General features: G+C 40.2%; 2 protein-coding genes across 7 annotated transcripts in view; both read right to left on the bottom strand.

The window, feature by feature from the left end:
- The window catches only part of LOC309696861 (dedicator of cytokinesis protein 3-like), a 55,409-nt gene extending 34,424 nt beyond the window's left edge, over positions 1-20,985 (bottom strand). For 3 of the 6 annotated variants that reach the window (XM_082518331.1, XM_082518332.1, XM_082518333.1), the window contains exons 1-6: positions 20,636-20,985; positions 9,912-9,995; positions 8,636-8,676; positions 6,685-6,740; positions 2,068-2,164; positions 503-651 (exon numbers count right to left, since the gene is read on the bottom strand). In XM_082518331.1, coding sequence (XP_082374457.1) covers positions 503-651; positions 2,068-2,164; positions 6,685-6,740; positions 8,636-8,676; positions 9,912-9,995; positions 20,636-20,672 — 464 coding nt within the window. In that variant the 5' untranslated portion in view covers positions 20,673-20,985. The remainder of the gene's footprint in view (positions 1-502; positions 652-2,067; positions 2,165-6,684; positions 6,741-8,635; positions 8,677-9,911; positions 9,996-20,635) is intronic. The other 3 variants (XM_082518334.1, XM_082518335.1, XM_082518336.1) reach the window with 1 other exon arrangement.
- LOC309697748 (uncharacterized protein) lies at positions 14,794-18,738 on the bottom strand. Its single transcript, XM_082519859.1, has 4 exons — positions 17,501-18,738; positions 16,360-16,508; positions 15,486-15,650; positions 14,794-15,408 (listed from the first exon to the last, which is right to left on the bottom strand). Exons 2-4 carry the CDS (start codon positions 16,414-16,416, stop codon positions 15,241-15,243), a joined length of 390 nt encoding a protein of 129 aa, XP_082375985.1. The 5' UTR covers positions 16,417-16,508; positions 17,501-18,738; the 3' UTR covers positions 14,794-15,240.
- Positions 20,986-24,748: the final 3,763 nt, after the last annotated feature.

The raw sequence follows: 24,748 nt of genomic DNA, 5'->3' as shown, positions 1-24,748 counted from the left end.
CATACTTTAAGAGTTTGTATATTTGATTCCAAGCACGATATGCACAAATATTGACCAAGTAAAGTTGTTTAAAGTGAATTTTATGACCAAAAATCTCTAAATCTGTTTTTAAACTGACAGATTTTCCCTCCACCTAGAGCTCTTCCTTGGCTGAACTGAAACCCTCGCATCATTATTTCTGTTATGGATGCCTGTCACAGCTCAGTTGGAAGGGGTTTGAAACTGGCAACAGTAAGAATATGGCTTTACAGTTCCTCCGGGGGGATTTGCATTGACTTTAAGCTGCTTCAGATTCACTCATCTGCTAAATGACCATAAAATTACATCACAGCAATGCTCTTACACACCCACTCATCCACTGTGGCAGATCTCTCCAGTGTCATTTGTATTTATTTTTTTATTCTTTGGTGGCCAGTAGTTTGAAACAAATGTTTGCTTTATAGCATGACTTCGCTTAACCCACTCTCTTAATCTCAGTGCACTCAGTGCGAGTGTTACTCACTCATTGCCCCAGTCAAGCCGTACGGTGATGTGGCGCTTGATCTCGCGAGTCTGGTCTTGGGCGAGGTGACCCTGGATCAGCTGCCGACGAAGGTCAATGAGCTCATTCATCACATGGCGCAGTTTATGGAATAGATCTACCTTGTGTTTCTGTATTTAAAGAAGGCAAAAAAGTTAGGTTTGGGATATACAAATTCACCAAAAAAACCAAGAGATTAAAAACTCTCTCTCCATGGGTCTGAAATAAGAATTCAGTGATTTCATTTTACATTCAGGCCAAACAGGAGATCAAGACAAAATCATGCTTTGAATCCAGGCCTCTGCCAGCCCGTGCAGGCTGCAGAACAATATGTGTTGCAACTGAGTTTCAAGCCCACTGGTTTTGTTAATGAAACGGGAAAAAAAATACAGTTCCCTCACAAATCTGCTTTGACCTCATCACAGTAATGAATTTCATCACCATCTCTCACGGACCAAGAACAACAGTTTTAATTCAGGCATTCTCTGTTCTCCCTAATGGTATGACAAGCCCACATAACCACCCAGGTTTGTTTACATAAACGCAAAGATTAAACACCACTACGATGCCAATATAAATTTAATGAGGATAAACACTACATGCTTTCAAAGGCTGGTAGCTGCTGAAAACAAAGATTTTTGTCAGGGTTGATGAGCCCTTTCAGACTGCTATTTACGTGCATTATAATGGATACACAGCTATGCTTAGGCCATTGCTCCCGGAAGTAATACCATGAATTCTAATTGGCAACAATAAGGTGAAATGTATCAACATCTAGCCAATGCCGCATCCTACAGGGGGGTGAGCACCAAAACCAGCACTGTTAAATCAGGGCTTCATATTAGTCGAGCTTCAGAGGAAGTTACATCACCACTCCAATGCCGGAGGCTGCTTAGTTGCTCAGAGCATGAGCAGTCCTCAGTGAGAGGTTATGTAAAAACTCGTTGCCTGTTCTGCAACATAGCCGCTCAGCTCCCGAACTCAAAACCCTACCAACCACTTCTGCCTGCCCCCTCGACACTTAGCAGGATTAAGGATGCTTTAGGTTTCCAGTAATCACTTTTTGCCCGGCAAAGTAAAGGCTGAGTGAAGGTGGTGGATCTTAAGAAAGGCAGGCCAAGATCAATAAATGGCAGAATGACACAGCATGAAATTGCATACGACAGGTCTGTAGGCCATTATCTGTGTCCAACCACCATGTCTGTTCTACATAGATAGTACATGAAAATATAGGGTGACAGTCAGAACGACATGGAGTGGAGAAATATCTTAAGGAGATGTCGCAGGACTATATTTCTAGCGAATCACTACTTCTGTCGGCAAAACCTTATTTTACCAGGTGTTGAATTGTGAGCAGGAAAGAAAACATGATTCCATCAAACCACTTAGGGGAATGCAAATGAAGCAACGGTGGATGCATTTTCTTTGCGAAAGCTGTTTTGTCAAATCCCTTGGAAATCTTAGTAATCTCAGGTCCACACGCACATTTATTGCTTGGTGGTTTGTTTTGATATAAGCAAGATGTACTGTAATATACCGCTACTGACCACATAGAGCTGCTTCCACAAAACGCCCCATTCCTGCAGTGTGGAGGTGGTCTCTGTGATAATAGGGTCCTCGAGGGGTACCACCGTCTCGCACAGCCTACAGCGAAAAAACATGAATTTCAAATCAATCCCTGAAGCATCAATACAACTGGTACAAAAAAATATTCATACTACACAATATGAAGACTCGTCTTAAAATTGCAGCATTTGCCTCTTTATTTTAGAAAAGCTGCATAATGAAAATGTTGTATTTAGCATGAAACTGTGTTTTCAACATATAGTTTTCTTTTTCAGCTGTTCTTTTGTAGGTTTGCTGCTGTGCTTGGGATCATTGTCCTGCTGCATGAGCCCTAGACTCTAAAATACTTTGGTATACAGAGGAGTTCGTGGTCAACTCAACGACTGCAACATACTCAGATTTTGTGGCAAATCCGGTGCGTAATGGCCAAACATCTCCACTTTGGTCTCGTCTGTCCAAATGACATTCTTCCAGAAGTCTTGTGGTTTGCTAAGATGCAGCTTTGCAAACATAAGCCGTGCTGCCATGTCCTTTTTAGAGAGAAGAGACTTTCTCCTGGAAACCCTTCTAAGCAAGCCATACTTAAATATGGTCTGACACTAGGGTGAATTTGCTTGGACTTTCACTCCTGAGACAATGAGCAGCTTTCATGAATGCTTTCTTATTCCTCACTGTACCATGATGGACTCTGTATTGCTTGGAAATGGCCTTATAACCCTGCCCACACTGATGAGTAGCAACGGTTACTTCTTTAAGATCATTGCTGATACCTTTCCTCCTTGGCACTGTGTTAATACACACCTGAATGCCCCAAACCATAAAACTGCAAAAACTTCTGCTTTTACACATTTGCTGATGATTAGTGAATAAAATGCATTTGAGTAGCTGCACCTAGCTGCTACTTAACCTACCAGTAAGGGAGTACTTAGTTTTGACATGCTCTTTATGGATTTTGACTCAATTTTTTGTTGGAATAAATAATAACACAATATAAGATGTCATGTTTTTCTAGCTCATCTCAGATTATATTTATTGTAAGACCCGCCAAGGACCACGTGATTTTTATTATGTTCTGATATGTAAAATCTTAGAGTTGAAAGAGGGTTCACTTTGTTTTACCATGACTGTACATATGATAAATGATTAATAGAGAACAATAAAAAGAAATGCCTCTCTTTTAATAAATTCTTTGGTGTTATCTAAAACATATTCTGAAGTAGGTCACATCAAAGAACATACACTATTTCTATTGTACACTATCAGATTTAAATTATAATATCAGTATGAATACTGGAGATCCTGGTGTTGGTATCACACTGAAACTTAATTTAATGGTATTTCCCACTCCCAGCTGTCTCCAGATTAGCTAAGAAATGGGTGAAGTCACAATTACACATCAATATAACTGTTTCAATGAGGAATTATGTAATTATTCTCTGAATGCAGTTAGGAAACAGGGTGGAGCTAGCCAATAAAAACCATAACACTCATCCTTCTTGTGTGACCACATTCATGGGGAAATATTAAAGCAAAGGTTAGATGCTTGTGAAGCTCTGGCTTCCAACTTTTATACTGTATAACATTTTAGAACAACGCAGGCATCTCCATTCGTTGCACAGTGAGTGGGGGTGATTGTCTGTGGTGGGGATGCTTTGGGAGAACTACACAGATGCAGTAGGTGTGTCAGCTCATTAACTCCATGAGACAGCAAAGCAGATTTCCCAAACTGCAGCTCCTGGAGCGAGGAAGTATAATAATGTCAATTTTGAAGCCTGTACTTTTAATTGTTTCGGTGAAAATGAGAGTTTTCCTGCTATGTGGTAACTCAAATGGAGGATGGTGATATAAGAGCAAACTCCTGATTCACACTGAGCTACAGACACAGAGCTCTTCTGCCTGTTTTTCTCTGTTCCGTTCTGGCCCCGCACACCCATGGCCGGCTATTGTTACCAGATGCATGTAGAGGACTGCAGTGTACAGTGTGTGTGTGTGTGTGTGTGTGTGTGTGTGTGTGTGTGTGTGTGTGTGTGTGTGTGTGTGTGTGTGTGTGTGTGTGCGTGTGTGTGTGTGCGTGCATGTCAGCAGCTGTCAGGTGGTAATTCTCCAGACGATGGCATTGTCACTAATCAGTGGTGAAGCAAAATTAGATGGCAAAGGAGGGAGGGATCTGCATCCACTGACATTGATCAGTTGATTAATCAGTATCACACTGGCTGTGTAATGAGAGAAAGAAAGCTCCATCAACTCTATCAGCGCCAATAGATCTGACCAGTAAAAACAAACATATCACCCTCTTGTCATCCAGCAGTATGTCTCAATAAAGGCCTGATTTTGATGGTGATGGATCACTGCTGCTGAAGTTGTACATAACATCATTGGCAGTGTATTTCGAGCAGCACACGCCCTTCTAAATGAAATTCTCAGTACTGCAAAGGATTTTACTTTAACTGTGTCAACTTAAACATAAAAAAGTCATTTACACATGATGACATGTTTCTTTTATGCAAAAGGTGTTCCTTCACCCTAATTTTAGTGAAGCTATTGGGATTGACGCTGGCAGAAGGGCTTGCCAATATAAATCTGTCAGTCTCTGACACGCTATGCATACCTTTTGAAATGCTCCAAATTAGGCTGAATGAGAGTAAAAAGCACCATAATTATCATAGTGATTGTTTCCAAAACAATACACTTTATCTCTTACTGATGGAGAAAACTCTATAAATCCAATTATGCCACAAAACAGTCCAAAAAACATAATTAGTTTTATTTACTAGCAGATCAACTCCTTAAAGCCACCCGCTGTTAATAAAAAGACTAAATTGGACTCTCAATTGGACTCTTACAGTGAAAATTGTGCAGGGATTCAAGATCACGTGCAAAGACAAGCAAACAGCAAAGGGAAAAAATAGTTATGCTTTTATAGTTTGATATGTATGCATCCTAATTACAAAGTAGGGAACTTTTTTGCAACTGCAGCTGTTGCTAACAATATAGCTGTGGTCTGGGTATCTTAAAATGGTTTACAGCATTCGTGTCTTGAGGGGCTCGAGGGCCTCGAGGGCCTGTGCTATTACAAGATGTATAATTTAGCTCCGCTAATCTTGCTTAACAGGACTGTTTGGGTGTGATTTGATCACATTTATTTAACAGCTCAGGGAAAATGTGCAAAACACTGCACTACTATTGATGTACACTCAGTGAAATGTTGCTAAACTTTGATTTGGGAAATATGTGGCATTGCTTTATTTCTAACCTCTGCTGGCTGTGAAAAAAATGCATAAAAAGTACTTAAGACAACCACATCAGTTCTACTTTTGTCACAAACATGTCTGCTTTTCTAAAGAGTTGATCAGGAAAATACGCTCACTTGTGTTATGCCTGTATTAACTCCTTGTTAAGCCAATGGTATCAACATAATGCATTTAGACATATAGACATGGTCAAGATGAAGAATGGGGAAAAGGGGATTTAAGTGGCTTTCCACGTGACATGGCTGTTGGTGCTAGACAGGCCGCTCTGAGTATTCCAGAAAGTGCTGATCTACTGCAACTTTCCCAAACACCCATCTCTGAGGTTTACAGAGAATGATCTGAAAAAGATAAAATATGGCAGTTTTCTGGGAGAAAATGCCTGGTGGATGCCAGAGGTCAGAGGCGAATGACCAGACTGCTTGGAGCTGATAGGAAGGCAACAGTAACTCACATAATCACTTGTGTTACAACCAAAGCAGAAGAGCATCTCTCGAATGCACAACACATCACACGTTGAAGCAAATAGGTTACAGCAGAAGAAGAACACCACATCGGGTGCCACTCCTGTCAGCTAGGAACAGGAAACTGAAGCTGCAATTCGCACAGGCGCACCAAAATTGGACATCATTGGAAAACTGTTGCCTGGTCTGTTGAATTATTTCTGCTGTGATGTTCAGATCACCTAAATATGTGAAAGCATGTTGTACCTTGTATCAACAACTCAGGTTGTTGTTGGGGGCGTTATGGTCATGGGTATATTCTCTTGGTACACCTCAGTACCAAGCCGAGTAACGTTTAAATGTCACATAACACCTGAGATACTTTGTTACCTTTTTGCCTTCCACACCCATAGTGCAGCCATCTTCTGATGGCTGATCCAGCAGGATAACGTGTCATGTCAAGTTCAGATAATCTACAACCATTTTCTTAAACTGACATTGAGTTCACTGTACTCAAATGACCTCCACAGTCACCAAACCTCAATCAAGCAGAGAGGTGGTGAAACAGGAGATGCACATCATGGGTGTGCAGCTGAAAAATCTCCATTAAGTGCGTGACGCTATCATGTCAACATGGATCAAAATCTCAGAGAAATGTCTCCAGCTGAGATATTTACGGCCTTTACATAAAGTAAAGTTATGTTTCTGATATCAGTTATAATGCTTCATTCTGTTTCATTTGCAAGGGAAAGTCGTCCTGATGAGTTCCTATTTTGGGACAAGAATGCTATCAGCTAGAGTGGACACCCTGTGGTGCAGTTTGAAAATCAGATTTGAGACTGACATTCTGTGCTCTACTTAGGATGCTGCACATGCTTGAATAAAAACACTCAATCATACAGCTTACCCTCTGTTTGTCACTGTAGATTTCTTCAAGTGGACATAGCTGACTGGGAAAATACCCTGTGGATGGAGGACAGAGCAACGATGTTATTGGGTGTGACAGGATTACATGTCTAATTCTCCAGCACCATGTGACCAAACCTATTGTGTTATGTTTGTGTTATTAGGTAGTCTATCCTAAACCGTGTTAGCTGCAGCAACTGGACATTTTTTAATTCATTTTGTTGCTGGCAAAACATTATATGCTGAGAGAAGTGTAATAATTGCTTTACATGTATTTTTACATTTTCTGCTGTGTGTTTAGAATTCCTGTAAAAAGGTGCAGAGACAGGAGGCAGAGCAAAGTGCAGGATACCTATTGTGTGTTGGCTTAGCGGCAGAAGGGCACGAGAGACTGAGTGGTGCTGGCTGCCACCCTTGCAGTTCATATTTCTTATTCTAATCTACCAGATGTGAAGAATTGGCCAGAGTGAGCACAAGTAATTCTCTCAGCTCGGAGAGAGTATGGGGGCGAATAAACGTGGGCAGCGGAGTACATAACAAAATGGAGGGGTGTTAGTAAGAACTGTAAATAGCTGATGAGAGTAGAGAAGGACAGCATGTAGCCACTAACACCTACATTTACCAGGACTGGACAGCATTTGTGTTTTCTTTAAAACACTCCAGCAACACTGCATATTACTTAAGCTTCTGACACTTCATTTTTAAGCAAACTGAGACACAATGAATTGCAAAAATTACCCTCAGCTTTTATCTTTCTAACAGCAGATTTGGTATTTTGCTTCTGATGGCATTGCTTTTATTATGAACATGCAACATTTAGGCAACATTTAGATATCTGCTGTTAGCACAATGAGTTTCCACACTGCTGTGCTGTGGTGAGCAATGATGCTTGCTGAACACTTCCATACTCTATGGGAGGCAGATATATGTTAACCATGTAGTATTGAATTAGTGCAGCTATTGATCTCTCTTAGCTGTGATGGCGCTAACTGTGGTGCATCTACAGCCTCTTCCCACTGAGCAGATAGCAGAGGATTTATCTTAATAATGACGCCGCATGAACAGACTCTCAACAGAGAACTAAGACTTTTAGATTTGGCCTCTCCGTCTCGCCTTTCAGCTGAACTTTCTTTCTATTTGCACTTCTCCCGTGTAAACTATCTGTGATATGGATTAGAATTAAACTGAAGTTATTAGGATTTTTTAAATAGCTTGTTTTGGTAAAATGAAGTTAATAACTGCACCATCTGCTGGTTGAAAGGAAAAAACAATTTGAATCGTCCACAGAATTCTGCTCATGGAAGCCAGAAGCGGTACATATTTTACTACAGCACAGCATATGCATAGAACATATCTCTATTGCACTTTTTCTTTTCTCATCATCATATATTCTTTATTTGTGAATAAAACATTAAAGCTGTCATATATCTGCACCATAAAGTCAGAACATCTTGGTTAAAATGTGTCTTTTTAAAAGCACCTCTGGAAAATACAGGTCAGGAATCTTCTATTTTTGTCAAATCAAAGCCATATTCGATAAGTTCATCAGCCATTAAGGTCTTTGTTGTCTAGACACGGTTATTTCTGGTGGTGCACATCTCTCATATCGCATTATCATTCACAAAAAAACGATTAAGGCTTTGATAAAAGCTTCGTGTGGAGCTCACATTCTATTGCAGGGCAGCCATTTTTATAAACGTGTTCATGACACTTGATTTGTCTGCTATAATCTTAACTTTACTAGTCTGCAGTCTTTGAAAAGTGCTGAATTATTAAAGGAGCCCACACTTGCAGAGATATAACACATCGACTGCTAACAGTGTCTTTTTGCCTTTGCATGCAAATAAAAATATGAGTCTTACAATGCCTCATGCTGACCTAATTTCAATGCAAAATAGTGAAGGTATGGAAATTATCACACTATTAAAAGTGATTAAAGATGCTCTAATTACCTTGATAGAAGGCTTCTTGGTAGAGAACCCTCTGTACCAGCCTAAAGAAAGAGGGGAATTCACATGAGAAAGGTTCACCCTCACAAAAAATAACAATAATATAATAAAATGTTAATCTTTCAAGTCTCCATTCTGCTGTGTCTCCATTGGTTTGAAGAGTTTCAAAGTGAAATGTTTTAACTCATGGTCTGGATACTAAATAGTCAATGTAATTACATGAAATAAACAAATCTATGACAATAATATCTAAACTATCAGGCTAGTTCAGCATTATATGCTTTGTAGACTCAAACAATATCAGTTATACAACCGTCTTTCAAAAAATGGTAATAAGGTGTTTAATGTAAATAAGAACAAAATGCAGAGATTTGTGAATCATTTAAAAGCTAACATGCCAGTTTACAAACTGAGACAGTTTATTGGTTTTCACAGTGTATTGAATGTTTTCCAATGACAGATTTGGAGTCACTGAATATTGGTTTTCAGCCTTTTTCATTTTAATGTAAAGAGATTTCTTCAGAGTCACAGAATCTGTTACTAGTAATAGAAATAATCTGGCTATGATACAGTTTTTACATTTGATGTTATCGTAGTTAATGGTTTGCAAGTCAGTCTGTTCAAATGTACTAGTGTTTTTAAGATTTACACAGGGTGCTAACTCTTTTTTATCATTTAAGCCTTTATAGGGCACTAACTGAAATAGCTGTAAATTCAAACTGTCAGCACCAGAGTTTTTGGAAGGTATTATAAGAAGCTTTTTGTACTGTTTTGCAAATTTTTTTCACTGTTTTGTGGAAAATCAAGCTACCATATCTGGTTAATCACCCAATTAACCAGACTAAGGGTTACAACCGCATCAATGGTATGAGTCAAATTCCTGTTATCTATGTCACTACAGTCTCTAAAAGATAAGCCTCAGAGTTATTATTTTTACTGTTTTTAATTTGAAAAGAACAATTGTTCAGGGTGACAGGAAATCCGTCTGGAACCAAACAACTCTTTATAAAAAGACAAAGTAAAGTGTGCTTCACAACCTTTAGACAGTTAGCATCTTCTTTTAAATTTATTTTGGCAGTATAATGTTGTTTTCTTTCTTACCATCAGATAGTGCTTTGTTTTTTGTTTATTTGGCCCAAAAAGTAGTGACATTACTCATTCTAAAAAGTAAACAGCAAACCCAATAAAAGCACGTAATAATAAACTAGTTTAGATAACTGAAAAGGAATAAGCTCCATTATACATTCAGTGTTGACATAAGAGACCGGGCTGATTTTACCTTCACTCTTTTCCAGGATCTGTACAGTTTCCCCAATCTCCAGGACCAACGCCTGGCATATTGGTGACCGGAAGTTGCAGATTACTGTGCAGAAGGAAAAAAAAACGAATCAAATGATTAGATATCAAGTCATGAAAAAGCATTTAGCCATACAGCACTTTTTAATGTAACTGCTGTTAACAAAAGTCACATCACAGATTTAAGATCTATGCTTGCTTTCATCTTTGTGGCCTCTGATTGAGCAGGGAACATCCCTCTTCACTGTCATGTCTTCACACGGCATGTGTTTTGGGTTTGTATCGGGGCAGTCAATGCATCGCTTTAATAAGCTGTTTAATGCAAACATCTAAACACAGTGTCACACAGGAAGCACAGCTTAGCGAACTGTAAACAAGCTCCCACCCTGAAGTGGGTAGTCATTTTAATAAGCAATTAATTCTTAAGCGACCTGATTTTTTCTTATGTTAAGTTAATTGAACTATCCCAAAAATAGAGCCCACACAAACTGCTAAGTAATACTGCTAAACGGTGATTTATCACAAGTTCTTATTAGCAGAAATCTTTCATGCCACCTGCTTTTTTTTTTGTTGTACCAGCTTCAGTAACAGCCACTGACTCAAACGCTGATGACATGATTATTCTTTGGGGAGAAGAAGCCACAGTGAAGGCCTTAAAAATTGCATCAGCTCTGGAGCTGGATTTTGTCTCTGCAGCACTGCAGCTCGGCAACATGAGCCACGGAACAAACAGTATACAAGCCCCAGTAAAGACAAACTTGTTTAATAATGACGGCACTCCGCTGATGATTTTAAAAACCTACAAATGGTGGCCCTTCAAGGAGAGTTTGGCGTGAATCATTATGCTAATGAACTAGCCAGGGGAACCAGTGAGGGGGAGGAAGGGAAGGAGGAGCCTGAGCTCAGCTCCGTTGCCTGTTTGAGGATAGCGAGCGCTCAGTTCCTGTGCTGGGGTAACTATGGCAACAGATCATCACAAACTGGAGGGCTTTCTTCACTGTAACTGCTGCAGGATCAGGGCATTTTAAAATGGCAAGCTTATGGATGCTGCATTGCACTAGAGTTCATATGTATTAGGAAGAGAGATGGGCAGACTCAAAGAGCATCCTTGTCACCTTTTCCGTTCTGCCTCCAGTCAGGGCTAAGTATTTCCTATTTCAGAGTCCTATTCTTTAATGGACTCGATTTCATTTGAATTGCAAAACCTGCACTCACAGCATCTGAAAACTCTTCAGCGGAGGCCACGTCAGAACAAGATGAGATTGTCATGTTAGACAGAGTTGGGCACAGAACGCAGGCTCATATTTTCAAAGTCCTCCCTCACAAAACCTCCAAGCTGTGTAAACACACAGACACACACTTGTTTCATTGTGCCTAAGAGCTGCGGAGCATTAGCATATCTTCAAAACATAACCAACAAAATTCAGCTTCAGACTTCGACATGTTGAACGTAGGATGTTGGAAGGAATGACGGGACAGGGAGTAGAAAATGTTGGCAAAAAGCAAACATTTTCCACTCCGCAACAGTATACCAGCCCAGACTGTCCCTCTATTTAGTTGAATTCATGATCCACATGGCATCTGAGGGCTGCTATTGTGTAACCAGTAAGTCATTGGAAGGAATTATGGGGATTGAGCACAGCAGGAGACTCCTGCTGTCCTCTCACCTACATTGTTCCATGTATGACATAAATACACGTCGATTCTTCCATAAGAGCCACCTGGTTTCATTTATTTGTCAGCTATTAAACACATCTTTCTGAAAGTTTAGCTTTGGGAGTCTAGCTTCTAGGTTGTGACTTTCAGAGCTGAGTGAAAGCACAAAAAGGATTTTCATAAATAATTTATAATCAGCAGCAAATGAGTGAAAATGAGCTCATGGCTTTATCATTCTTTCAGAAAGTGTAAGCGCAGCAATTTTCCAGAATAATGAATTCAATCTAAGTTAGAAAGAGAACCGCACAGACAAACGTACATGCTTACTGTATTGCATCAACAGGCGAAAATACAAACTCAAAGCTTTTAAGAGTTCAGTATTCTGTGTTGGCACAGAGAATGCAGACAAGCTGCAGTTGGGTTTCTATGACAGCACTCAGCCTTCATCATAAACACCTCACATGTGACAAAAGAGGCACAATCCTTGGATTATCTTATGCGAAACGTTCCAGCGTTATAGCCGTCAAGCATCACACTGGTCACCTACTACAGAGAATCACCGAGGGGGAGTAGACTCAAATTGGAGAATGTGAATCACGCCATCGTGAGAATCGTGAGACTCGCTCACACTTTTCCTCTGTCGGGCCATTACTTTCTAACTCACTTCTTTTCACCAGCAGTGCTGTCACCAATGGTGTGTAGGAAAAAGGCTAATATAATCAGAAAATGTGGGAACAGACTCAGCGTGGTTTTTGAAATAGTAAGCTGACTGCATGAGTGAACACCAAAGTCCCCCTTGACTCAATCCTGTAGTGATGAAGTGTAAAAGGGTCTTTCAAGCAATGATTGCAGATAAATGTGGCAATTGAGAACCCCAAACTTCCAACCCATCCACATCTCCACAGTGTTAAAAGAGAGAATTGTAGCACCACAAACACTTTGCCGAAGTCAAAGCGTTTGTCACGTATCAGATTTGGATCAGCTAAGCAAACACCAATACTAATGAAGAGGTGTAAATCCAGATTAAAAGAAAGGATAGACTCTTTTAAAGCAAACGTATTTAACTCTTGCTGTTTTAAATTCATTGTAATACACTGAATTAAATGAACAATTTTCCACTGAGTCTGAAACTTCAGGGAGGTTAAAATACCCAAATCCATTTCTACTAGTTGTGTAGAAAACCGAGAATTATGATAAAAATGACTAAACATTAACAGACCATTAAACATGAAAGAAAAACGTGCTGTGAAACAATGCAATAGAAACAGTAGAAACAATGATTAAAAGTTAAATATCAACAGATATTTTTATGTGAAATTGGCACATTCCAGAAATATGGATGCTGTGTTTAGAATTTATTCGTTTCTCGGTGATGCTGTTTGCTTGTCCCTTTGCGTTAAAAAACAGTAAGTCACATTTAGAGTTTATCTGCTATCAGTGACATTACTAGCTGAGATGACAGGATATGCACTCCGTCCATAAAAATATTTTACTCTACACGCTTGTTTAGCATCAGTCTATTGTGTGTTTGTTTAAGTCTCATCTTTGACCTGTTTTCCTTGTCTACCCTTCTCTTTCCTGTTACTCCTGAGACATGTCTATCTCTGAAATAAAATCAATTCTCCCTTTGTACAACAGACGAAGGAGATGTTTGTATTGCTTCCAGTGTAAACACTGACTGTTGCTGTCATGTGCTGAAAAATGTTTCACTGCTATATGTAATAGAGTGACGTTTTAAACAGAGCCATATGGCCTTGCTTGAGAAGTAGTGATAGACACATACAGTGCCTAACTGCATGATGGCCCGCAGGGGAGAAATATTCTGCAGAGAAGGTGGTAATGCCATCAAAAACCTGCCAGTACAACAGTAAACACTGTTATGGATTATAAATTGTCTGCTGTATTTTCAAACAACTGAGTGCTAATGGCACCACTGTAGTGAGAAATGCTTTATCAAAGAGGACACTATGCTCATCTATGCTGCAGTGATGGCGTGAACTTATTTACATGTTTCCTTTTGCCTTTTAGTTCCAGTGAGCCATAACAGGTAGAACGTATGCACACTATGGAAGTCCTGCTTTCCTGGATTGAATAGTCCTGTCCCAGATCTCTGGTAAGTTAAAAATTACACAATGGTCTTTGGGCTTCGCCCACTGAGTCATGGAGTTCAGCACGACTTGAATGCACACTCACTTGCTGAGACACATTACTGCACCGAAGTCTTGCCAACCAAGCGATTTCTGCCACAGAGGCAGAGGAGCATTTCACTATATCTGCTTCCAAATTAGTGTCCCAGAAATCTAGCCATGCCACCCAACTGCAGGAGTGTGTGTAACTTTTAAATTCCTGTGTACACGACTGTCACACCATTAACACTACCTATTTTTATTGTTTTATTGCTAGTGACAAGTTAGCAAAGCAACAAGACAGGAAACGTAATAATGATAAGCTGATCCTGTGGCCGTGATGAAACGAGCTTGCTAAACTTTCCACTGCAGATATAGGAAGGATGGATGAAACTGGAGAAATGCTACTTTGGGCGGATGTCTGTAACCCCACTGTCAGCTGAACATTATCTCTGTCTTTTATTCTGTCATGAAAACATTTTATCCTAAACTTGTCTGTTTCAGACGACGGCCTTGACTGCTTGATTATTTGGTGCTTTGCATCTGAGCCACATCCATGTAGCCACAGATGAAGACATCTGATTCATTTCTCATGTGGGCAGGTACTGACTTGCAGTCTGAGCTCTTTCCAATTAAAATGTAAAGGAATATTGCTGCCTATATGAGAAAAATCCATCAGTGACTCATTTGTGCACAAGAAAAAGGAACATTTTCAGCTTGTACACTCAGAAAAATAAAGGTGCCAACTGGAACCAAAAGTGGTTCTTTAGACTGATGCCATAGAAGAACCTTTTTTTGGTGCCACAAAGAACCTTTCAAACAATGGTTCTTTGAAGAACCATTTCTTTCAGTGGTTCATTGAAGAACCTTTAAAGGTGCCCCAAAGAACCATCAAGAAATGGTTCTTTGGGGCACCTTTAATGGTTTTTCAAAGAACCTTTTTAAAAATGGTTCTTTAAAAGAACCATTTTAAAGAACCTTTTTTGAGTGGTTCTTTAAAAAAAACCATTTTAAATCTTTCAAAATAAAATGCATCATAAATTGAATTTGAGTAGGGTAAAATAAATACGAGCACAGCATAGACATATATTAATGGTTTATTGTCATTTTGTAGTTACCAAAAGACAAAAAGGCATTTTAACCCTCAGCACAACATCACTACTAATACATGTCACATATTAGTGTTTTAAAAAGTAATAATTAAATATATTGGCTATACTATAAATAAATATATATATAAATACTATATCTACAGATAACACAACAAATAATACATGTATTGTTTAATTAATAAAACATCAGAAAGTGATAAAACACATTAGAAATAGCAATAGCTTCATAACAGACCAATAAATCAACACATTTTCATCAGCAGATATTTGCATGTTCAGTAAAAACATTTCAACAACAAGTTTATGATTAAAATGATCAATGAACTTCAGCCTTACGCTATGTAATGTACTTTTCATGTTGTACTCATGGTCCTTTGTTAGTCCAGTTTAGGACAATGTCTCTGACGTATGTTTCATATCAAATATATGTCATATCAAAACAAGCCCACACCTGCAGTTGTTTCAGTTTTTCACTGGTGTTTCCTGTCAGCTGGTCAACCTCACTCAGGCGGACATCCATATCAGCCAACCAAATGACAAGTTCCTCCCTTTGTGCTTCAAATCCCTCCCACTCTGAGACAAGGAGCTGAAAGAGAGAGAAAAGAGTCAATTATAAAGAAGAGAGAAAAGTGAAACCCTCCTCAGAAGGTCTGACTCGCATACCTGCAGTTGACCTGTGATGGACTCCAGTTTGGCGTTCACATCATCCCTCGTCGATGCCAACAGCCGAGTCTGCAGGGTGCCCTGGAAGAGCTGAGTTAATGTTCGACTCCTCCTGGTCAGGCTCTCCAGCTGGATGACCCGAGGTCTCCCCTCTCGCCGCTGCCTCTGAACGCACAAACACAAATTGCATCTGAAGCAGGAGGTGCAGATTTTTTTTGCTATTCTTTTCTAAATCCAGGCTAGATCACGTGGAGGTATTTGGAAAATTGTTTTGGCCAGTGGACGACTGTTGTCTTGCAGAAAGTCAAACCAAACATATGCGATACACAATCAATTCACAAGAACACATTGTAAAAAATAAGTCCAGTTCTTGCCTGATTTCAAGTGAAAGCTGCATCAAAACAGGGTAAAATGAGTGTTTGCAGCAAATGTGAGCACAAAGCCTCACTTTGTACAAGCCTGCTATTACAGTTCTCCTCTATGCAGACGACTTTCCTGTTTTCAAGGCACAACTTGGATCTGCTGTACGAATCTTATGGATACACACTAAATGAAATAATAGTGTGCATGACTCCAGATTCTGATCCCTCATCCTAATATGGTCCCAACATAGCAACAGCAATAATGCAAATGTTGAGGCTTCAAAATACAAAGTCCATAAACCAATGGCTGACATGGGTTTTATCATAAGGGTGATAAATATACAGATTTCAGTCTGTCTTAGAGATTTGATGTTCATTTACCTGCAGATGCACTATACGTACCTGCTCCATGGTTTTTCACAACATTTTGCATATCACTATTTAATACAGGAAGTACGTGAACTAAAACATGTCATCGTTCTTTGTGAGAGGACCATATTAATGAAACAAACCTCAATGACATCATAGGGATCCCTAAAGATGCTCCTGCTGCTTCTCTTCCTCCTCATCCAAAGCTTCCTTCTCCTTGTCCTCAACTTCCATCCAATTGTAATTCAATCTAATTGTGTTTCTGCCCCTCCTCTTCCTCATTTTGTTGGAGCTGTGAACACAGTTAATGTGAATCTGGATTAATTTGTGCAAACAAGAAAAATCTACAGCTTTTTGGTCAGAGGTGCTCTTGTGATTTAAGCCGGGTAGAGTAGATTTATGTGTTGATGCTACCTGCTTCAGCTCTGGCTGCTGAGTGATATTTACACCCTGGCTGGATTACAAACTTTAACCATGTGATGAACTTTGGCCCAGCGTTGATACCTCTTGTTAGTATAACGACCTCTTCTTAGCTTGTATGTATGATGTATGATGGTGGATAAATTAAATATACAAAAAAATTTAACTATATTACAAAAGAACATCTATCCTGGAAACATCAAATGACCGGAGCATAACTTGTCAACTAGTCCGAAACTAAGTTATGCAGGAACAGTCAAAGACACACCTTCTCATGTTTGAAACCATTGAAAGGTTCTTTGTGGCACCAAAACAGGTTCTTCTATGGCATCAGTCTAAAGAACCACTTTCTATTCATTTCTATATAATTCGATTAGACAATGAAGAGTTATCTAATCTAATTATTCATTCAAAACTCTTATGCATAGCTGTATTTTATACAGCTCATACAGAATTCAAAGTACAGGTTCATGTGAGTATTTAATGTACGGCTCAGATCTACAGAATTTCAGAGTTTCTAGAGCAGACACAGAGCTCACAACAGGCTTCAGGCGCCATTTTAGTGACTTTAACAATATATTAAATTTTAATTTCGGTCTAGCTGACATTAGGTTATGTACGCAGCACGCAATTGAACCACATATTTTAGAAGCCAAAGGTTCAAATTAGCTGGGAGCACCTTCACTTAATTATAACAGTGGTTTTGTTAGGAAAACAGTTTCTGTATACCGGATACTAAATTGCGCTGACCTCAACGGCTAACGTATCTAGCTAATCGCTACTGTTAGCACAACATTAACAGCAAGCTACAATGACGAGTAACAAAAACAAAACAGTAATAAGGTTTTAATGGAAATGTTTTACCTTTTCTAACAGTCCCAGAATCCACAGCTTCAAAGTCCAGCAGGTACTGAAGACTGTTATCCGTTTCGCTGTCACCGTCCGTGAGTTTTTTTCCCCGAAAGGTCAAGGCCCGCCGCTCGCACACTCTGTCTGCGCATGCGCATCCCAACGACTGACCCCCTCCGTTCGCTCCCGGGAGGTTATAGTATGACGTGTTCTGACGTCACTCTCTCTCCCTGTCATTTATTTGGCTCGAAACACATATTAACAAATTGATCAGTGATGAACAACTACTCAGATCATTTACCTAAGCTGTGCTTTGTCAAAACGAAGTGTGTGTTCATTACACTGACATTCTGTTCTGCAATTGTTATTTACTTGTATCTTATAATTTGACTTTACATACTGCTGGGTGGTTTGTAAAGTTTACAATAACTAGTATTATCATTATGCTGTATTTTCAAAAATATATAATAATCTCAAAAGTAATGCCTTGGAGTAGAAAATAGTAATGCTTTATTAAAATTTAAAACTAAAGTACAGTACTTGAATGTGTGTATTGTGTCTACTGTTTGTTAACTCACCATATTCATAATGTGTTTGTGGGGTTAGGGGTGTGTGTGTGTGTGTGGGGGGGGGGGGGGTTAGGGTCTTTAGGCTTTGGCCCCCACCCCTGCCACCAGTATATTTTTAAGCAAATATTTCTAACTTTTATTTGAATATTCAGTTTCCTACCATCTTCTCTTAAAGGGTAATTGCCAGGTAACCCGCCCTCTCCCTTCGCACACACATGCACACAAAGAAAACACACAGTATAATTCACAGCCTCATTATAGTGAATAAATATTTATGCCATTTACACCATCAAACTTAGATTGCTAAGGATGAAGAACCTTTTGTTCTTTAAAGAACCATTTGTAATAGCTGAAGAACCATCCACAAAATAAAAAGGTTCTTTGACGTATGATGGTTCTTTAAAGAACCATGAAGCCATCTGAAGAACCATTTAAGAACCATAATTTTTCTGAGTGTAGGAAGAAAAGATTTCAAGAAAACTCATTTTAGGCTTGTGATTTAACAGTAATCATTTCAATATTATGTTATTGTGTTATTTTTAACTCCTGGCATCCTCAGAGTTATGTTATATCACAATGTTTTAGCATAATGGCTTGTATTTTTAGCTACTTTTGACAAACTGAGAACTAATTCCTATCTGAAAAACAAGGCAAATTATTATAAACGTAACTGTGCATTAGGATAAACTACACTGGCCATTTTAAAGTTAGGGTAAACAGCACTAGCAGATATAGAAACAAAAATTTCCGACATAAACACAAACAAAAACCAAACAATGCGGAGGCCAGGATTGTAAGAAAGCCATTAACGTTTCATGAGGGGTCTTCAGCTGCCTCCTTTTAAATGGAGCCTGTGAAGATAACAGAAAAAAGAAAGGCCCGGTTGGCTGCTGACGGACCACATCTCTGTTTCATATCTGCGCATGGTAATTTGGGTAATATGAGAAAATATTACACGCAGTGACATAATAAGGCAAGAAGATAGGGGGAAAATGCAAAATGGTGCCACTAACACCACAGATGAGGCAGGAGAGGGACTGATAGCAGGCTTTTGGGGCTGTATTACCATTTATCGCAACAGTTCAGCAGCGTGGGCTTCATCTGCAGTGATGCCGGAGAAATACTGAACCTCGCGAGCCAGCATGTTGTCTGAGGCAGAGGGGGGATATTCACCGGAGCGATGTGTTCAGCTTTCACAAGGTACAGTGTGTACCGAGTAGGTACACGGTGGCTCTGCTTCCCCGCATTTCAGCACCGTGGACAGCGTCATCTCCAGATTCCAGCACCACGGACAGCGCCAGGTCACTCCACACTGACTGGCGCGTTGGCTGCGCCGAACTGTTGCTTCCACCCCCCCACCACCAACACAAAACTACCTTCTCCTCCCCTGTTAAAACACCCCCCACCCCTAGATGTTTGCGCTTGGAAAAGTACTGCAGTGATTTCTGCGATGGACGGAAGGATGGAAGAACACGGGGACGATTAGATGCAGCAGCTGGAAGTGGTGATGTTATGGTAGGGCTGCCGCTTGGGGTTCTCCGCCTGCGGTCTTTCTGAAACCATCATGACCAACGCAATGCCTCCAAAAAAAGTGTATATGTGTGGGCGTGTGTATGAAGAGGGGGGGGGGGGGGGGGGTATCATGTGCGACTCAGTACGAGTAGCCCTACAAGTATAAGAAGCAGCAGAGCATCTGGACATGACTCATTCCCCTAATGAAAACCCTCTGTAGTGTATTCTCGCCATAGTCACTTCGGGACTCAACAGTCAATTTATAAACACCTTCCGGGATCTTGTGACGGCATTTTTTGCATCCACTGGTTATTAAATCGTGTACAGCTCGCTTTTGTTCTCCATAAAATGTTGTCATGAGCCCAGGATGCTGCTCAAAGTACACGCGCACACACACACACACACACACAGAGAAAATGTAAAGAGTGGTACTTTGCAGTCCCTGCTGCTGCGGCACCAAGCACGTCAGTTTTATTGTTTTTGGGGGGGTTGTGGGTTTTTTTGTTTGTTTGTTTGTTTTTTTGTCTACAGGTAGACTTCAGCTTCACTCCAGCCTACACCTGTTGGAGGGACGCAGTCACGATGCCCCCTCGTGGTTTCAAAACAAATTGCGCCCTCCCCCCATTACACGCGCTCGGAAGAAGAAAAGGCTAAACCGCTACATTGACGCATTTTTATATATGTGTGAATAAAACCACCAAACTAAAGACTGGGAGCGCATTTAACGGGCCGCCTGCGGTTGTGTAAAGACCGTGATGGCATCTTTAAGGTGGCTGGTTGTAGGCTGTATCATCCCACGCAATTTCCCCTCTCTATGCAGGCACTGTGCGTGTATATCAGCCATTATAAGTCTGTGTTTTTCATTTGATGTAATGGGCTTAATAGTATGGGGGGGAAATCAGGCTGCATAGCCAATGCGGGATTTCGAAGAACAAAATTTGGGTGTTTTCTCTTGTAAAAACTGTCATCGAGAGGCTGAATGAATAAAGTCAAGTTTAAAAAAAAAACAGACAACAAAACTAGAAACCAAGCATCGTTAATTAGCATTAAAAAGGTGTTGTCGACTCACCAACTCCGATTTTCTCCTCTTCAGTAGGTATCCACATATTTGGTTATTTTCCCTTCGGTAGAGCAAGCCACATTATGTCGATATCGTGAGATGATGCTGCTAAAAATGAGAGCTCAAGGCTACAAATTATCCTGGTTGCTGATACATGGGACTACATGTCTCGACCGGAATCAGTATCCTGACGTTCGTGTGTAGAAGGGGGGAGGAAGGACCATCAAAGCCTCGATGTCTCAGCTCTATTATGTCCCGGCGTGTGTCTCTAGCCTGATGCAGTCTCTGTGTCCACCTAATGTAACGCACACACGCATATACGCACGCGCACGCGGTGAGCGGTTTTTTGTTCTCCACAAAAGAAATTTTTTTCTCTTTTTTTTTTTTTTATTGCAGACGCATTTCAGCTGGAACTGAGAGATTCGTTTTCCTCGAAGCTTATTTATTTATTTTCTTTGTGCTTCTCTTCTTTCCTCGGATTTCATCCGCTCAAGTCTGTCTCGTCCACAGAGAGCTACCCAGCGTGAACGCGCGGGATCGCTCGATAATTAGTAGGTAATAGGTCGCGATATTTGATCACCGGTCCAAACTGCCGAGTTGGTGCAAGAAAATACTGAGAAAACTGCAATATACCCAAAGCTGCGCCATCTTCGCGGTCGTCACATGACTTGTTTTGTCAACACTGATGTGTCAAGCATTTGCAAATATATGCACGATCTCTCTCTCTCTCTCTCTCTCTCTCTCTCTGTATGGTACTTTCATCCATCAAAAACACAAACTGCATTTTCTCCTGCTAGGACGCTCATGCTGACTGGCTGGCAGTCTGCCTCTCTTTGTGTGTGTATGTGTGTGTGTGAATGTTTTATTTTAGTGGAGCTGTTGGGCATAAAGAAAAGCTCCCAGTGATGCACATCAGGCCTGACCGTGTGGGGAAGTACCTCCTGGTTTAGTCATTTCAAAGAAACGGACCCACTACCCGCGATGCTTTGTCATAGTGCAGTCATGCTCCCACAAAGGAGAGATGGAACTTTGATCCTTTGAATTTGACTGATGGGTTTGGCAAGCTGGGTTTCCCAAATGACCTGCATCCCAACACCTCTGTCTGGTTTATGGATGGCTTTCACGGTCTGATATTTGACTTTCCATTATTTATTCACAAGCGTGGATTATAAAATCAAAGATTACTGGACATTAGTAGAGACTTAATTTTGGACATAGACTTAAGACTGCTGCACTCGAGAGCAGTTTGTGTTTTTCTTCTTTTTCCAGTCCACACATTGTTGAAATAAATTCCCAGGACTGAATATTAGCAGTTTAAGTGTTCAGTTACATTTTCATTTTCACACCTGGATGTTCAAATTATGTTTCAAAGCTTCCAGGCTGCTGGGAAAAAACTAGTGATCCAGTTCAATTCAGTTCAGTTTTATTTATATAGCACCAAATCACAACAATGGTCGCCTCAAAGTAAAGACCCTACAATAATACAGAGAAAAAGACAACAATCAAATGTTCCAAGTGCAAGCATGTGCTTTGGTGACAGTGGGAATGAAAAACTCCCTTTTAACAGGAAGAAGCCTCTGGCAGAACAAGACTTACAGAGGACCAGCCATCTGTAGTCATTAACGATATATTTGCCCATTAATATCCTCAAGGCTTAAAAAACCCTCACATTTAAATAAGTCAAAGCATGTACGTGTGCAAATAATATAAAATACCCAGGCCACACAGTAATTTTCCTTCAGGTTGCCAAAACCATAGCTCTTTAACAAATGAATGTGATCAACACTCAGCCGTGTAGATTTAAACAGCTTTTAGAGCAAACAGCTCGACTGTAAGCCCATTAATTTGGATTTTAGGGACATGTATATGATGCAGTGAATTTAGCTGAAACACTGGGTGTCACAGTATGACTCACTGCTTTTAAAATGCTGTGTGGGGTAATGAGTAACTCTATGAACATCAGTTTTCTGTGAAACTTCAAGGCCGTGGAGTTTGTTCATGAGGTATAAAAATCCCTGCAACCTAATGCCAGTAAATGCATTCATCCTAGAACTCCATCAATGCTTTTTCTCAAAATATTTGCTTTTCATCCACCGAGCAGACCGACATTGATTGAAATGTTCTCATATATGCAGGAAAATAATACACAACCAGAGAACTGATGTTTGAAATCAGATGAATGTGCAGCGGCGACTCATAAAATTTGTCGTACAGTATCTCAGCCACTGCTCAAATCACATGTGGTCATTTCAGTGCATTAAGCTGTCTTGTCCTATAGACAAGGCAGTCATGACTAGAAAAATAGAGTGATTTGGTGAATATTGAGCGTCCAGTGAGTTTGATGTAGTGTGGGAGGGAGGGCAGCATTCAGCAGGGTAATTTCTCTCCATCATAGCGATGCTGTGACTGACTCCCATCTGTCTATTACTTCAAGTGGAACACTGTGGGCGGTGTTCCAATCACATACATAAAGCTGCAGGAGTGCGGGGCATTTTGTAAGCCAAATATGCATCCCAGCTAATAAACATTTAAGGAAATAAACTCAGCAAAAAACATGTTCAACGGACACTAATTCATGCAAATGGTTAAAAAAAAAAGGACGTTTTATGTAATGCTAGATCTGAGAAATGGCTTAAACACCGTGTTTTACTCTTTCATTTAGGCATTAATATGTAGCTCCTTCAGATGCAGCAGCACTGCGAGGACGAGCCACGGGTCCACTGCAAACGTGGACTGACTGATACAGTGAGAGCTGCTATCTGTTTCAGCACTCCCAAAACCAGCAGACAATAAGAGGCAGCAGAGGAGGTAATAAGAAGCATGTGCTACCATCTCATCCATCATCTGCTTTCACAGCAACACACACATGCACGCACATTTGTATGTCTTTACACTCCTCACAATCATGCACTTTATGCTCCCCGGTACAGCTAATCTGCCTTGGAAGCACATGGAAACGCATGTGCCTGTGCAGGCGCACACACATTTTAGGATACTTATTTGATCCATTGTAATGTGTTTCTGGTGACTATTTTAATGTGTTCTATTATTAGCTGTGGGGGAGGCCACAGGAAAACGTTTAGTGGCAAATTTCTGAATGCACACCAGTGAAGAGCTCTGAGGAAAGTCACCTAATCGAGAAACACTACGAGGGATATCACATAAATAAAGATGTGATTATTCATATGGATCTAATGTACAGCATAGCCATAAATGGATCTGGTGTAGTTTTTTTCCCATCCCACATTAAAACCCAAATCACAATAACTTTGAAGTGGATCTGCAATGGCTTTCCTTATTTCGTGTCATGTACAGTATATACTGCATCACAGCCGGTGTGAGAAGGAATGAGAGGGATAAAGACAAGTCAGGAAAAACAAATGTACTAAGAAAAAAGATCAGTAAATTAAATAAGCAAGTTAGTGTAACATATGTATAAATGAGAGGCAGTGAAAAGAAAAAAGAGCCCTAAGATCGTGGTGCAGCTGAGCTGGTCAGAGTCAGAGTGTGACTGCGGGGAGGAGGGAACTTCTACTGCCAAACTCACTGGGCCCAGGTGTAGCTCATAAGGCTAATTACCCTCCCATTAGCTCCTGCAAGACAAAGCACAGCACAATACAGAACAGACAGACTCAGTACTGTGATCACCTAGGGGTCGTCCAACTGTTCTAAAAGTTGATGCTCATATTAAACTTGGCCAAAGTTTTTAATATTGAGGTCAGCATATGTGAAAATAAACTCACGCTTCAGACTGCCTTAAACGCTGAGTTTTTCGGTTTCTTTTCTACTCTTGGTCTATATGAAGTCAGAGTGGCTGTTCCTAACATGGTAACCTGAGGCGCAAATATTTGGTGGTGAGCACAGTAGGCTGAACCGCTTATTCTTCAAACCTTTTGTTTGTGAAGAGCAACCAATTAGAAAGGAGCTGGCTTTAAAGAAGTGGAGATAAACTTCTCTAGTAAAGTATAGAGCTGGAAATGGAAATCGGTATAATAGATATGTCCAGTTTAACTTTAATGTGGAAGTATTTAATCATTAAATTGTTCTTGTAATCTTTATATGATCTTCTCATTGAGAGCAAGACCTATTCTGCAAAAGAACAGAGTTCAACAGAGGAACCTG

Source organism: Aulonocara stuartgranti (assembly GCF_965226115.1).
Source record: "Aulonocara stuartgranti genome assembly, chromosome: 20".
Taxonomy (NCBI): Eukaryota; Metazoa; Chordata; class Actinopteri; order Cichliformes; family Cichlidae; genus Aulonocara; species Aulonocara stuartgranti.
Note: the sequence above shows the minus strand (reverse complement) of the source record. Positions and strands in the feature narration are given on the sequence as shown.

Bases quoted from the DNA above. Each gene is read 5' to 3' on its own strand.
- LOC309697748 (XM_082519859.1), bottom strand. From the start codon at position 16,416: ATGAGGAGGAAGAGAAGCAGCAGGAGCATCTTTAGGGATCCCTATGAT. The intron at 15,651-16,359 runs GTTTGTTTCATT...TTGTGCGTTCAG, and splicing joins ATCCCTATGATGTCATTGAG to AGGCAGCGGCGAGAGGGGAG. The intron at 15,409-15,485 runs GTATGCGAGTCA...TCTCTCTTTCAG, and splicing joins CCATCACAGGTCAACTGCAG to CTCCTTGTCTCAGAGTGGGA.